Source organism: Clupea harengus, chromosome 26 (genome assembly GCF_900700415.2).
Source record: "Clupea harengus chromosome 26, Ch_v2.0.2, whole genome shotgun sequence".
In the NCBI taxonomy this organism is placed as follows: Eukaryota; Metazoa; Chordata; class Actinopteri; order Clupeiformes; family Clupeidae; genus Clupea; species Clupea harengus.
In genome coordinates, this window is record NC_045177.1 from 9,108,381 (window position 1) to 9,123,627 (window position 15,247).

At 43.9% G+C, this 15,247-nt stretch overlaps 1 protein-coding gene across 2 annotated transcripts; it reads right to left on the reverse strand.

Moving 5' to 3' along the window:
• Positions 1-98: 98 nt before the first annotated feature.
• On the reverse strand, positions 99-15,188 carry rhot1b (ras homolog family member T1). Of its 2 annotated transcripts, XM_031563835.1 has the most exons (20): positions 14,743-15,188; positions 11,639-11,697; positions 11,364-11,445; positions 11,226-11,269; positions 11,080-11,133; positions 10,883-10,935; positions 10,176-10,284; positions 8,665-8,766; positions 8,483-8,581; positions 7,833-7,941; positions 7,360-7,480; positions 6,627-6,711; positions 6,026-6,171; positions 5,684-5,784; positions 5,202-5,332; positions 4,665-4,748; positions 4,097-4,219; positions 3,394-3,596; positions 2,169-2,291; positions 99-1,313 (listed from the first exon to the last, which is right to left on the reverse strand). In XM_031563835.1, the coding sequence occupies exons 1-20, from the start codon at positions 14,777-14,779 to the stop codon at positions 1,196-1,198; spliced, it is 1,983 nt and encodes a 660-aa protein (XP_031419695.1). In that variant the 5' UTR covers positions 14,780-15,188; the 3' UTR covers positions 99-1,195. The 2 variants fall into 2 exon arrangements, with proteins under 2 accessions (XP_031419695.1, XP_031419696.1); XM_031563836.1 differs by lacking the exon at positions 2,169-2,291.
• Between the last annotated feature and the right edge of the window lie 59 nt (positions 15,189-15,247).

A 15,247-nucleotide genomic window follows, 5' to 3' on the forward strand; every position in this document is an offset into this window, starting at 1 on the left:
TTTTTCAGGTGAAGAGTGAGAGGCATCTGCAGCTGGTGTAGAAGGCTCTGGAAACAGAAAGAGTCCCATAGTGGCAGTAACTCACCAAACATCAGCCATCGCTTTAGCAGCACCCATTTATTGTAAACTTTTGGAAAGTATGAAAAAGAAACAAAAACTACCTTTGAACAAGCTCAACATATCATGTTTTTAAAGGGGGGGGGGGGGATCTCTTTTATAGAGGAATGTAGTTTGTCATTGATCTAAAATACTAGACAGAAAGTGTCTGAAGAAGTAACATAGCATGCACATCCAGTCTGAGAACTGTAGCTAATGTGTTTAAAGCATGATGAACCTTAAGCATACCAGGGTGCAGGGAATGAATGGCTTTCTAGGTAGTACAGACAGCACAGGTCGCTGGTCATCCACCTGTGAGGTCGGCCCCACTGACCACTGTGTCATATGAACACATCTTGATGCAGAGTAACACGTGCAAAACTACCGACTGGTAAGAATGAAGTGACATCATTAAAAATTGAAATATGTCATCCCGCTTATTCCTTTATCTCTCCAATAACGGATTTTCCAAGACCTGCGATTTAAACGGTGACGATTTAATCGCCACAAATGAGTGTTCATCAGTAAAATGAATACCAGCAGTCTGTTGCACAAGATCTGGCTCACTTGTGCCATTCAGAAACCTGCTTGAAAAACGGAACTCAAACAACAACTGAATATAAAGTTTGATGAGTCGACTTGTGCATTACAGCTTGTGTAATGTATGAAAGCTTATAATCCAACCTTATTAATATCCAACTCCCTTTTTTTACATCGTTTCATGGGGAAAGAGATATATATATATACACATATACATACACTAACAATGTACATTATTCACAAGGATACACAGAGTCTCCTGCCACCTATTTTAAGAGTCATCAGGAACCAAGAGACAGATAACTGAGAAGAAATACTCCACATACTGTGCGTATTGACTCCTCCATCTAGTCAGTATAAATATAAATAGCTATGATATCACCACAGGTCAGAGAGCATTATACACGTCGACGTACAAAATTACATGTAGCTTTACTATGTGGAAAATGTAAGTCTTCATTTGGAGAATGTTTGTGTTTGGACATGGGGATACGCCTGCAGGGAGGGGATGGCAGGAGGGGACGACGACGACGACGACGACGGGGGGGGGGGGGCTGGATCACCGCGACCTGAGCATGGCTCTGTACATGGCGAAGCCCAGCACCACAAACACCGTGGCGCCAACGCTGGCCTTCAACCAGAAGGTGGAGCTCTTCAGATCAGCCTGGGTCATGTGACTGGGGAACGAGCAGAAAGAAGAGAGATTTGACAGAAAGAAAGAGAAAGAGGGAGGGAGGGAGGGAGGGGGGGGGGGGTAGAAAAGAGCACAAGAGTGAAAAACAAATCTGTGAGTGAAAAGCTGCTTGAGTCTGATCTGGACTGTGTGTAATACTTTGATGTAAAATGAGACGGTTTAAGAAACGGCATGTAACGCAACGCACAGACAGTAGTTCTCCCTTGGCAAAAGGCCTTAATGAGATTAGAATCTTTTAGAATCTTTAAACACTCAACAGGACAGAAATGTCATGACATGGAATGCAGTGAACAGTAAAGGACATGAGGACATGATGAAGTACAGAGGAGACAATCTGCTGAAAATAACAAGACACAAACTGGCCACGGGTGCACACACACACACACACACACATGACATTGAGGAATGACGGAGGAAGTGGAAATGCCACATGTTGGGAGACAGAAACAGAAATCTGAAGAGCTATGTGTCTCCAAGACAGGACTTTGAAAAGTGAAAAGAGAGAGAAGACACAGAGACGAGGACAGTGAAACAAGTAAATGAGTCTGATTTAAGACAGACGAGAGATTAAGACAGACGAGAACAAAATGAGGAAGAACAAAAAAAATGACAGACGGAAGTTTGACGGAAGTTGAATTTTGATGAGAACAGAAACATGGAGGTGAAACTGTTTAAAACTGGGAAGACGTGACCACACACAGATGCCAGGGGCCTGCCAAACCTCACAGGTTCGAGACAAAATGATAAGATGATGGCCATCAAGCTGATGCAGGAGAACAAAAAGAATGGAACGAGCGGTTGTTTTTTGTTTTGTCTTTGAGGAAAGAGAAGGGAAAACCTGCTGAATATGACGGTGTAGAGTTTGGCCTTCACGGTCTGCATCAGCTCGGAGTTAAGGAAGTTCTGACAGAGACAGAAGGTGCACCGGTTGCACGTGCACATGCAGCGCAGGCGAGCGTGGCTGAGAAGAGAGAAACCCACACAGCACACATAGAGCACAGCAGGACACGCACACACACACACGCACACACACACACACATCATACACACACCCACACCAAAGAGAAGATTGTTCAATTTTGTTCAAGATTGACAAATGCACACACATGCATGCACACACACCCTCAAAGAAAAGGGGTGCTTAACACACACACAAATCCAAGAAGTAAGATTGTTGAGGTTATACACACACACACACACACACACACACACACACACACACACACACACAAACACACACAGTGTTGTTAATGCACAGCAGTGTCCACCACCGGTGAGGGCACCCTTCAGTAACACAGCAGGTGGGACAGTCGAACGGCTGGTCAGAAAGAGTGAGGGAAGACCCATCGGCGTCTCTCATGACCAAGCTGATATTGCTGACATGCACAAACTCTACTGAGGTAATACCATTACACACACGCTGTTAAGACCATCCACGTGTACGCATCCATAATTAGCAACTTAAACATCCACCTAAAACAGATTCAATGTTACAGTATGCCATATGCTGCAGATTGTATTTGCTGGATTACTGTTGTAGGAGGATCAAGTGCTGTTGTGCACCGAGTTGGTTATATTGTGGGATTACTGTTCCGATAGATAGGTATTACATCATCCAGAGATGCGAACAGAAAACATCCCTCTTCAGACTTCACAGTAAACATGTCTTACCCTTATTTGCTCAGACAGTTCACTGGATTCAGCTGCCAAGCATCTATGTCTCAAACACACTTGGCTGGCGGACAGCTGAGGCCAACCTCAGCAGACTAGTGGCTAAACGACAGATCTGGATGAAATACCCAACTGTTGTCAAAACTATGGATGTTAGGAGCCACCGGCTGGGCAACTGGCAAAATTAAATCACTAACAGCTTCAGTTTGTGTGGCCAATATTAGACTCATTTTATACATATGCACACATACGACTGTACATCCTTTAAGGAGAACATGGACCTATATTTCAAGACCATTTGGACCAATTGAATATGAACTATTTGCTTGAGTGTTTGACTGTTGGGTGTATGAGTGCAGCTGCAGTGGTGTGATGGCGGGGCTGGGACCTACGGGTACATGGCCATGGTGGTGAGCTTGATGAAGATGTCCCTGTTGGGCGCGGCGGCCGTGTTGCAGGTGTAGGACTGCGGCGGCGGCATCTTGTGCCGGCGGCAGAACTCCAGCGGGGTCTGCGCGTACAGCTGCTTCACCTCCGGCAGGTCCGTCTTGGAGGCCACCAGCATGCAGGGCGTCTTGCTGTCCATGAAGTATTGCTGTCGGGACAACAGAACAGACGGCGGCTGACTACTGACCTTTTCTGTGTTCTGAAGTGTGTGTGTGTGTGTGTTTGTGTGTGTGTGTGTGTATGTATATGTGTGTGTTTGTGTGTGTGTGTGTGTGTGTGTGTGTATATGTGTGTGTGCGTGTGCGTGTGCGTGTGCGCGTGCGTGTTTGTGTTACTGTATGTATTTATGTATACATGCACTTACATAGTTCATAGCTAAACCAATTCAGTGGAGACAAGAAGCTATCTGATGACGAATCCAATGTTGTCATTCATTGAGACTTGTATTACTAGTGAATGGACCACACACAGGATGCTTGGCCACCCCTCTAACCTATTATCGTTCACACTATGATTGATTTATGTTCAGCCGTGAACACTGTAATTGGTGAAGTCAATTTTAGTCCACAGAGTGAGTGGTGCTTCTATTCTCAATAGGCTGAGAGTCAGTTAAAGCGTGCTTAAATGCACAGCAAGGGGCATGCCTACCTTAAAGACGTTCGCACAGTACTCAAAAGAGAAGGGGTTGCTGGAGTCGTAGAGCAGGCACACAACGTCGCAGGACATCTCGGCGTCCGAGAGAAAATCAAAATCTGGGAAGACCTCGTGAAGCTGAGAGAGGGACGGGAAATATTTCAATATTAGTCAGGATGACCTCGGGCCTTCATTAAAAGACCACAATAAACTGAAAAGTACTGTCTTTCCTCAGGCATTGCTTCCTACAAGCTTCCTACGGAGACATTCAGTCATACAAATTTCCGCCAACCGGTTGTTTGCTGTTATTCCAGTTTAATCCAACCCTAATTATTTTTTCCAGGAATAGCATGCATAGCAAAGGCACGTGGAACGTTTCTCCCTGACACAGTTAGTGTCATTAAAAAATAAATTCATATCCATTTACTACTTTTTTAGATATCCATTTGAAATCAATGTTAGCAATTGCTGAATAAGTCCTTAAGGTGCTCTATAATCTAACAACAATTCAGTAAGGGAGTCGGCGCCTTCAGTGGTGCAGGTAGCCCTTTCAGTTTGACCAGACAACAATAGAGGAGCTCACCAGTAAGTACTTCTCTTGACCGTAGACATAGGCCGTGCTGATTGCATAATAGGATTTGTGTTCTTCACTTATTGTTCTCTGGCGCTGCGGGGGAGGTAAGACACATAAGAACATTAGACCAGAGAGAGAGAGTGTGTATTTTACACACACACACACACACACACACACACACACACACACACACACACACACACACACACACACACACACACACAGTGATGGCATATTGTAAGACTTCTGGTTCAATCGCACAAATACTTTTAAAGGAAGGAACTACCCCTACCATCATATTGATTTTCAATTTGTACGTTCACAACAATAATTAATCAATTTTCAAGTTTTCAAACTTTTCCAATAATGAAAGCAAAAGTAGTTAGTGTTACAGCCGTAGCTGGTTTCACAGCAGCGATTAATACTGTGTAGTTCAGTTTCAGTCCTCATCTGGTGACTACTCTGCAGCCACAGAGAGCACGTGTGATGCAGGTCCACACAGGACGAGTGTGATGCATGTCCACACAGGACTAGTGTGCTACTGACCATGAGGTTTCTCCCCAGGAAAGCCTGCAGGAAGCCACTCTTGCCACTGCCAATGGCACCGAAGACATTACAGCGGAACACGTTACGCTGAGTCTGCTTCTTCTGCAGGTCAATCTTCTTGTCCCGAGTCACTGCAGGGGGGGACGGGGACGGGGACGAAAGAGACCGAGAAATATATAAAGGAAGATGAGAGAGAGGACTAAAGGGACAGAGGATATGAGAGAGAGAGCACCGATATTCACACAGGGAGACAACCAAAATGACAACCAGTATGTCTCTACACAGATATACAACAGGACAGGAGTCTTCAAGTGTTTCATATATTGTTTGCTGTCTTTCAAAGTAGAAATGACATCTCAAACATGACCACGGCTTCAGATGAAAAATGATCATAATCAGTGATGTGAAAATGTCATGTATTTCATACTGTGCACTCAAGCTAGCTGTTCGCCATCGTAACCATGACAGCAGAATTCTCTCACCTGTCATAGAAGCTGCCTGGGACTCCTGTTCAGCGATGATGGAGTAACCTAGGTAACCCAGGTACTCCAGACATCGCTGGACATCTAGGTATGTCGTTAGCCTGGACAAAAAGGCACACATAAGAACAGCATCTATTTTATCAACACTGCAGCCACAATGAGCAACTAAGGCAAACCTGAAACTGAGATATTATGTATTTTTTTTTTTACATTTAAATACGATGAACACAATAAATATGTAATATTAAAATATATTTTATACACCATTATGCAGGGTTCTAAAAAATTCTACAGTTTTGACACACGAAACAGCACGAGTAACAGATATGTTGGTGCACTGACGTCCATTGGGAGAGGTAGCCCTGGTACGTGATCCAGCCCTGGTCATTGGTGCAGACAGTGTTGTGGACATCAGCGCCCCAGGGCATGTAGGGGAAGACCTCAAACAGGTCTTTCAGCTCCTCTGGGGACAGGGCACAGTCCCTGTCCTGCAGCCAGACAAACACATGCAGACATCTGTCAGGGCTTTGCACATCAAAATGGAAATCTACAGAAAGAAATGATTTAAGGCTAGTGGATAGCTCTCAATGATCGTAAATAATATCCTAAAAACCTGCAATGTACACGAGTGTCTTGTTATGCTTTTATTAACCATTTTTGGGATCACAAAGAAATGATTAATCATTGTCTGTCACTGGTGCATTAACATTCATTTCTCTGACCAAAGTGGTGCGTTTTTCAATGGTTTGAAGTGTTACGTTTTTAACAGTTACAACAGCACAGGACATAGGGGGTGTAGGAGTAGAGGACATCCAGATGGTGCTAAGCTAATGGTGGCTAATGATGGCTAATGGTGATTAAGTGCAGTACTATTGAGTCACGTAAAGCCTGCATTGCTTATTGTCAGTAACAGTGTGATGTGGAGAGAAAGCTTGACAGTCACCTTGTCATGTTTGTCGAAGATGCTCTGAAGGAAGAGGTAAGCGTTGTGGTTGAGCTCGGTGGTACAGTCAGGAGGTATTTTTAACCTGCGGCAGCATAAACATTATGGTCAGATTAAGAGACGCACCCAGGGCCCGGATTAGCGATCAGAATAGCTGGATTACACCAGCGCTCCTCAAAAGACACTATGGGGGACGGCCACAGAACCCCGGAGGGGGTTGAGGATGGGGGGTAGTGAACCTCCGGGCAGGGGAAGGCTTTCCTCACATTATCCATGATCCCAGTCATTACCCACTGGGATTACACCTCCCAGCCCACAGGCTCTCCTTCACAGGACGTCCCACTAGGCTAGCATCACATTAATGAGCTAACAGGGCTTTCCAAGTCCATGTTCACCAGCATGTGAATACCAGTCACAAACACGCTTAACCCCTTCCTTGCCAGATTCGGTCATGCATCAACACACTGCAGGTAGCAGGTACATTTCCCTCATGCTGTCAGTTGGATCAGACAGGTTTTGACATGGGTACTTTAATATTACCAACTTTTCCTTCTGCACTATCCTGCCTCAGCGATTATCAAATGCATGTTTCTGACAGCCATTGAAATAGCTTAGTGTTAAGAGTAGAAAAAGCGATATGTTCAGTGACATGTGAACAAAAGGATAAAAATAGCTATATGCTCACGAGTCAAGACATAGTCACAGCTTGACATGGCCGAGAGGGTTTACTCACGGGGGAAAGAGGTAGTCCTGGTGGAGCTCCAGGTCGTCATCGTAGCCAAACCTGCGCAGGACGGTCCAGGTGGTCTCATGCCTGCCTCTCTGGATGAAGAGCGTGTGAAGGAACAGGAAGCCTGGTAAGGGAAACAGTACAGTTACATGCAGGCCAAACCTGATATAGGACTGGGACTGTCTTTACATCTCTATTAACAGAACATATAAAGACATTCAAACCAGTCTCAGATCTGTACGAATAATTGTAGCTGGTTATCAAACGGCATCCTAAGCCATGTCCACGGGTGAGAACATAAAGTCAAAAATATACTTCTTATTTCTCCCATGTGACTTGTGTAAGGTAAATTTATAACCAGTAAGTGGCTGTTCAGAATTCCTCTCTCTCTCTCTCTCTCTCTCTCTCTCTCTCTCTCTCTCTCTCTATCTATCTATCTATCTCTCTCTCTCTCTCTGTGTGTGTGTGTGTTGTACCTTTCAGCGTGAGGCCGTTGTCACACACTCCATCATTTAGGTTCTTCCTCACCACATTCTTCACATCCTCCAGAGCTTGGGGAGCCAGGGGTGTGTTGAAACATGTCCTCTGTGACAGACAGCCACACAAAAAGCAATATGCTACTGCACCAAACTCCATTACTACTGACTCCCAAACTCCATTACTTCTGCACTAAACTCAGTTCAGTGGCAGGGCAAAACATACCTGAACCAAAAGCATGGAAGATGCAATGTTACAAATACAACACACACGCATACACACACACATACACACACACACACACACACACACACACACACACACACACACACACACACACACACACACACACAGGTACTACTGTTCATACCGTCACACTGTATACCATCCATATAAGAATCAGTCAAATATCATAGCACACATACACTACACCCGACACGGTCACACCATTAGAACTGACACCACTCATGCTAAGTAACACTACAGGTGTCATATCTCTGAAAAAGATTTATTCTGAGAAACACGAGAGGACATCACAGCTGTGGCTACTTAAAGACAACAAAAATATCCTTTATGGATCAACACAAGAGGAAAGAACCATATATTAGTCATCTGCAGAAGAATCAACCGTACGAATAGGGGTGCTCACCTGGAAGAAGTTGAGCTCGTTATCATTGAGGATGCCATCATTGTCCAAATCCGACACCTTGAAGATGCGCGTGAGGGCTCTTAGACACGCCGGCTTCATCTGTAAACAAGACTCAGAGGTTTCAGAAGCATTCCCGTCGGAAAGGGGTAAATGATCTCTTCGTATAAGGCTATCTGCGGTACCTCCTTCAGGTCGGGGCAGTAGAGGGGGCCGGTAGGGTGCAGAACCGCCTTCTGAGCATAGTAGAAGAGCTCCGAGATGTTCTTCAGGTTCTTGGCAGAACACTTCAAAAGAAAACAAAAGGTAATAACTAAACATCCGTATCCCATCCCATAGCCACCCCCAATCACACACACATTACTGTTCATTTGGCTCTGAGAACAGGGCAATCCCACCCCTCGGACACTAACTAATAATGAAGAGTTAAAGTGAAGATACGGCCTGTGTGTATTTCAATACTCCTGAATGGAGCGCTAGCTAGAGCTCTTGGAAATGAAATGCTTGTGAGCGAGAACATTCTAGCTACCCGCGAACATAAAAGCTTCTGCAGTACTCAGTACATATGCAGTATGAGCATGTTAATGCCACCTTACTACCTTCCAACTGCTACTCCTTGAGTGCGGCCATGACATTCAAACTGCTAATGAATATTGTAAATGTAAATGTTCTCCCTTATCCAAAGATGGATAAGATAAGGCTCCTGAGAGTTGATCTGTGGCCAGACTTCGGCTTGTGTGATTTCTGTTCTGCGCTCAATAACTCAATCACAGTGCACTACAGCGTATAATAAAAACCGATACCCTTCACTGCCAGGCCAGCTGCCAGATGTCTGAGGTCGGGGGTTAGGGTACTTGGGTAGCACGTCCTTAAGTAAGACTGACACTGTTCCAACTCAGACATCTATGGATATAATCCAAGCTAGCTGCTAGCGACGCTACAGTAGTAGGGATGGGAGATCTCAGAGCCCAGGCTCATCATGGCTGAGGCCTTAGCAGGGTCTTGGCGAACGCTGCCCTGTCTATACTAGGTCACTTCCAGAGAAGAGATCAGACCCAGATTAAGCTCTCAGCGGGTCCACTCCATGTCTGGGTGGAGAGGAGCTTAGCATTTTCGAATGTAGTATCTAGCTTGTTCATTATTGCCAACTGTGAATGGACACTGGCACAGAAGGCTGCAGGCTGCCTGCTGGTATCTACTAGTCTCTTTGTGATTTGTATCCTGATGCGACACGGTTTACTTGCTTTAAGACACACATCGGTCAACGACTAGAAGGGGCAGGCCATGCAGAGCTAAGAAAATCTTAATTCACAGCTGACTTCAGATCAGGGTATGGTGCACAATGTGGTACTAACTGTCACCACAGCCCATCTGTAACAATGATGTCCATCTTGACAAAAAACTGACATGCACTGTGAACAGTAACTCATGTTCACCACATGGTCGTCACGTGGGCTTTTAGAAATATAGAAATGGCAGAAATGACAGACCCTCCTCACTGAGCACAGCCTTTTTTTTTGCAAAGCTGCCTTTTCCGGAAAGATCTCCAAAGCAGACTGGGGGAGTTTCTCTCATCATGGATGAAAAATCTCGGAAAACTAGCAGTCAACTATGGAAGAGCTCATGGAGGGATTGGTAGCCAGATACATGGGTTTGACCTTTGCACTCTGAGACCTCTGCATCCTCAGTCGCTCACCTCCACACAGGTCTCGATCTCCGTGTACTTGTTCATGATGGGGAGGATGGTCTCCATGCTGCTGTGCTCCACCAGGTCAGACTTGTTGCCCACCAGGATCAGGGGTATCCTGCCCAACACAGAAATATAAATAATATAATATTAGAGGGCAAATGTTTATGAGCTAGTGAAATAATGTAACACATTGTAGCAAACATGGTACAGTTATCACTTTGGACTTTGTCACGTTCGTACTGCTAACCTCTCCATTCTGTTCTTACAGGTTTACTTTTTTTCTTTGAAATACACCCAAGCCCAAGTCTTATTAATGCAGGCTATGGATGAAGAGAACCTCCATTTATTCTCAGTGAACTCAAATGAAGCTCTCATTCAACATGGGATGGACATTTTGTATGTCACCTCCATGACTCTCCTTTTGTGCTTTTTTAATGTTGAGTCTACGGAGGGATGATTCCTATGGAGGGGTGACTCCTATGGAGGGGTGAATCCTATGGAGGGGTGAATCCTATGGAGGGGTGATTCCTACGGAGGGATGACTCCTATGGAGGGATGACTCCTATGGAGGGGTGATTCCTATGGAGGGGTGATTCCTATGGAGGGGTGATTCCTATGGAGGGATGATTCTTATAGAGGGCATGATTATGAGTATTATACTAGGCTTTATGGCCCAATCCCCTTTCACCACAAAAAAGTTTCCTCAAACTGACCTGCTGTCCTTGTCTGTTCTTTCATTTATTAGTGGAATCCAATGACTGGTCACCTAAAACAACAAAACATACATTAAAGATGAACGAATAAAAACAGAGACCCACTTCCAAACTAGACAAACAGCTCTCAGATATGTTCAGACATCTTACTAATGAATAGCGAATCTTGAGTCAACTTGCTGAAACTCCCACCTTACCTTTTCAATGGAATTCTTGTTGTTGACTGCATAGACAATGCATATGACATTGGCCTGTAATTGATAGAGGACACAGTTAGTCGTGGCACTCCACCATACACGAATATCACTGCGTGCATCATCTCCACCGCCAGCGAGAGACCCACCTTGGTTATTTCTTGATAGAGTTGCTCATCAGTCTGTTCGGCCTCTGTGGAAAGAATCAAGAATCGCTTAGACGTGTGACTCAGCCCTGCAGCATATATATGCAGCACTAAACCAGGCTTCTGCGAGTGACCCATTACCTGAGTAGTCCACGATGTGTGTGGGCACTCGTTCTGGAGTGACATCGGCGGGGATGGTGATCTCTTCAGCACGGTAGGGCACCTGATGTAAAGATTCAGTTTAGTACACTAGCTACAGGGGGTACTTTGTGAACTATCGTGAACACACTGTTTAGATACTGTCTACAAAATACAGTATTATTAAATCAGCTTTAAGATGGTATATAAATCAATATATTTCAAATGAAGCAGTCCACCACTGTCTAAATTAAAATCTTTGATAGCTTTTGGCATACCACATCTGGGAATTCCTCCGTGACCAGTGACATGATAAGGGAAGTCTTGCCTACTTTGGCTGTGAAGAAAAGAAACAAGTAAAACCACAACAGTGAATGTTGACGCCGGTATTCCTTCGTGAGTCATCTCTGTCCTAAGGCTGAAGCACCATGTCTGACCTTAAAATGGCATAGTACCCTTATATTTAATTCATGATACAGCTTAATGCATTTTTAGCCATTTTCAACAGTTTTATGTAGGCCACTTTTGAAACATCTTCTGGCTATTGACCTTATAAACTACACTTCCACACCACTGTTTACCTTAAAAACCACAAGACCACACCACTGTTGACATTATAAACTACACTACCACACCACTGTCGACATTATAAACAGAGATGGGCAGTATTTCAATTACTTGTATTTGAAATACGTATTTCAATCAATTTGAGTATTTTGTAATTTGTATTTGATAGGGCTGATGAAAAATCTAACGTAATTTGTAACAAAATACTTTAGAGTGGAGTAATTTTGTATTTAAAATACTCAAAATACTTTCTCCAGTGTTTAGGCAGAAGGTGTTTTTCTGTCGGATTCTACCACTAGACCGTCCGATATGCCTCTGAATGTCATTGTCGAATCAGGCAACAGTCAGGCAAAAGTGGTGCTTCAAATGCTGTCTTGATCCTTGTCAATTTATCTTCATTAGTACGCCGACTTAAAGAAGGTTCTTTCAAAGAGCGAATCGAGTTGTCACACTGAACGTTAGCCATCTTGACAGAATGTGGCCGTGTCTATTACCGCGCACTGTACACTGCAATACAGTGCGTAGTGCACCCTAGGCACTTACATCTGTAGTGCCTTCTGTCGCTGATTAGTGTTGGCCCTGTTCGAAATGTCTTAAAATGCCTCCTTCCGAAAATAAGCACACACAGCGTGATGACGTAACATATTGCCGTACATGTTGCCGTACATGCTATCTTAATAGACTGTTTGAAATCAACGGTTTTTGAGATACCTTCCCCCGAAAGGACCTGTTTCGTCAGACACCTGTCCAACAAGAGATCAAGGATTAAGACAGCTATCTAAGAATTCGAACACAGCCGTTGTCTCAAATGGAAAACTGACGGACAAAAATGTGTGAGCCTTTTACCCATAAATCTGTGCGCCAGCTTCCTCTGGCCAACTGGAAATTTTAAACAAAGATGGCGGACCAAACTCCGCTGACAGCCGTGTTTTGTATGTAAATGTACATCTTTTGGCATTTTCTCGCTTAGATTTTTCAAAAGTTACAGAGAAGTAGACACTGTACCATCATCAGATAACACCGTTATTGTAACCAGCAATAATGGTTGAAGTGATTTGCGAAGCGTCAGTCAGCCAACTTTCCAAACTGAAAAGCTGCCGAAAGGGCTCCTCCTCTTCCGCTACGTAGCCAAGATGGCGCCCGTTTAGGGTGAGTAGTGTCCATCGTTTCACACTGCATTTTTTGACCGTTTGCAGTGCACCATCCGGGTACTTTCAGTGCCCTGAATTCTGCTGGTTCTCTCAGTGTGAAAGCCCTAAGCACTGAAAGTCAGTGTTTGAAGTGCGCGGTAATAGACAAGGCCTGTGACTTGATCAAAGCCGTATGACGTCCTTATACGCAATTACGTATGACGAAAGCACGGTGGGGCGAGCCCTCCCGGAAGCCATAGAGTTTGCATTGAGAGCCTTGTTTTGTGAAAACACGAGAGTCACACAGCTGCTGCCTGCAAAAATATATACATAATCAATCAAGTTGTTGTCTTTTAATAGCTTTGCTTAGTTACACTGACATTCTGTGACTGTTCTTCCTTTTTGTGGGGTTCACCAGAGCTTTGTGTACATTATATAGCCCAAACCTGAATGCTCTGCTATACCAAACTGAGAAAACGGAAAATCCAGAAAAAGTATTTCCTATATTTTAAATACAAAATACATGTATTGTATTTTGTTACATTTTCTGGCACCAGTATTTTGTATTTTATTTTAATACATTTATTTGAGGGGTATTTTGTATTAAAATACATTTTGATGTATTTTTGCCCATCTCTGATTATAAACCACACTACCACACCACTGTCGACATTATAAACCACACTACCACACCACTGTTGGACGAATACATCACAGGAGGGCTGGAATGCACTTGTACTCAGATTCACAAGACAAGCATTTGGACATTTAGGTTTCGCTACTGAAGTCATCATGTTGTTTACACCTGATGAGGTGTTCTTCCGTCAACGGCTGCATTGACACTTGAGCACTATTCACTGAATAATCACACCTAAGGTATGACACAACATTTTATACATGTCATTCATGAGCACCTTCTCATATAGACTGTATAGTATCAAGATGTACAACTCTGCAATCTGTGGCTTGGATCTACAGATGTATAGAGAGAGGTCTAGGTCCTGGCCATGATGACCAAGTGGGAAACATGGCATTCAACCGGACTGTTTCGTGGTGACTTCTTCCAACTTGCATCAAAACATTTTACACACCTCCATGGATCAAGGAACAAGCCAGATTTCATATTACCAAGTCGATGTTTTGTGACAGCTACTTGCACAGTGAACAGTCTCTTGGGATGCACATTCAAAACATAGATGCATGAACAGGAGGATTTTGTTCGTCCTCTCTCTTGCTAATTCGCTGGCTAGTCTAAACCTATGAAATGTAAAAGGAGTCTTTAAATTAATATTTAAACACAAAATGTGCAAAATATTATATTAATGTGAGACAGTATAGAATATCCTGGCAACAGATTACAGTCTACGTTTCCTATAGAGCACTAACAGTTATTCAACATCGGATTAAATAATGTTAAGTAATCGGCCAGGTTCAGTGTAGCCTAGTTGACTGTTTGGTCTATTTCGCGACGTCGTCCATCCGTCTGGCAGCCAACATAACCAGGCTGCATTTCAACATCTCAGGAAATTTACACCATTAAAACGTTAACGTTACTGTGAAATGTAGCAATAGTAGGAAAGTGTCACAATACAACCGATCGCCCCGGGCAGTTGGTCAGTTGTCATTGCAAATGACACTGTATCGCCAGTAGCAGTCTGAGCGAATGAAAACAACACTGCACTCACGTTCTCCTACAAGTAATATCCTCACGTCCTTCCGCATCTTTTCCAGTTTGTCTGTCCGACTTGGAAATTCTCTGATCGAAAAGCATTTAGGATGTCATAGGGTAGGACAGCAAGGTTCAGGGCAGATCTGACCGGACGTTTTCACAAGTGCGCAGAATTCAGTGGGCCCTTACGGATCTCCCGTGCTATCGGAAGCTGATTTAAATTTGGTTGAAAGAGAGTGTTATTTTGTCCTCAATCGTACACTTGACACAAGGGAAATTGTCAAGTATTTTGTGAGGGTACAGATTAACACTAACGTGAATGGCTGCAGTCGCTGGTGATACTGTTGGTTGTTGGTTTGGCTGATTCCCACATCAAGGTACACGCCTCCAACAGCTGACCTTCATACGGGTAAAAGAGTGGGACAAGCAGTACGAATTGCGAGAATGCGCGATATTAAAAGCAAGACACATGCCTACAGTTTGCTTCTTTATTTTATCTCAATAAGAAACTACAATAGATT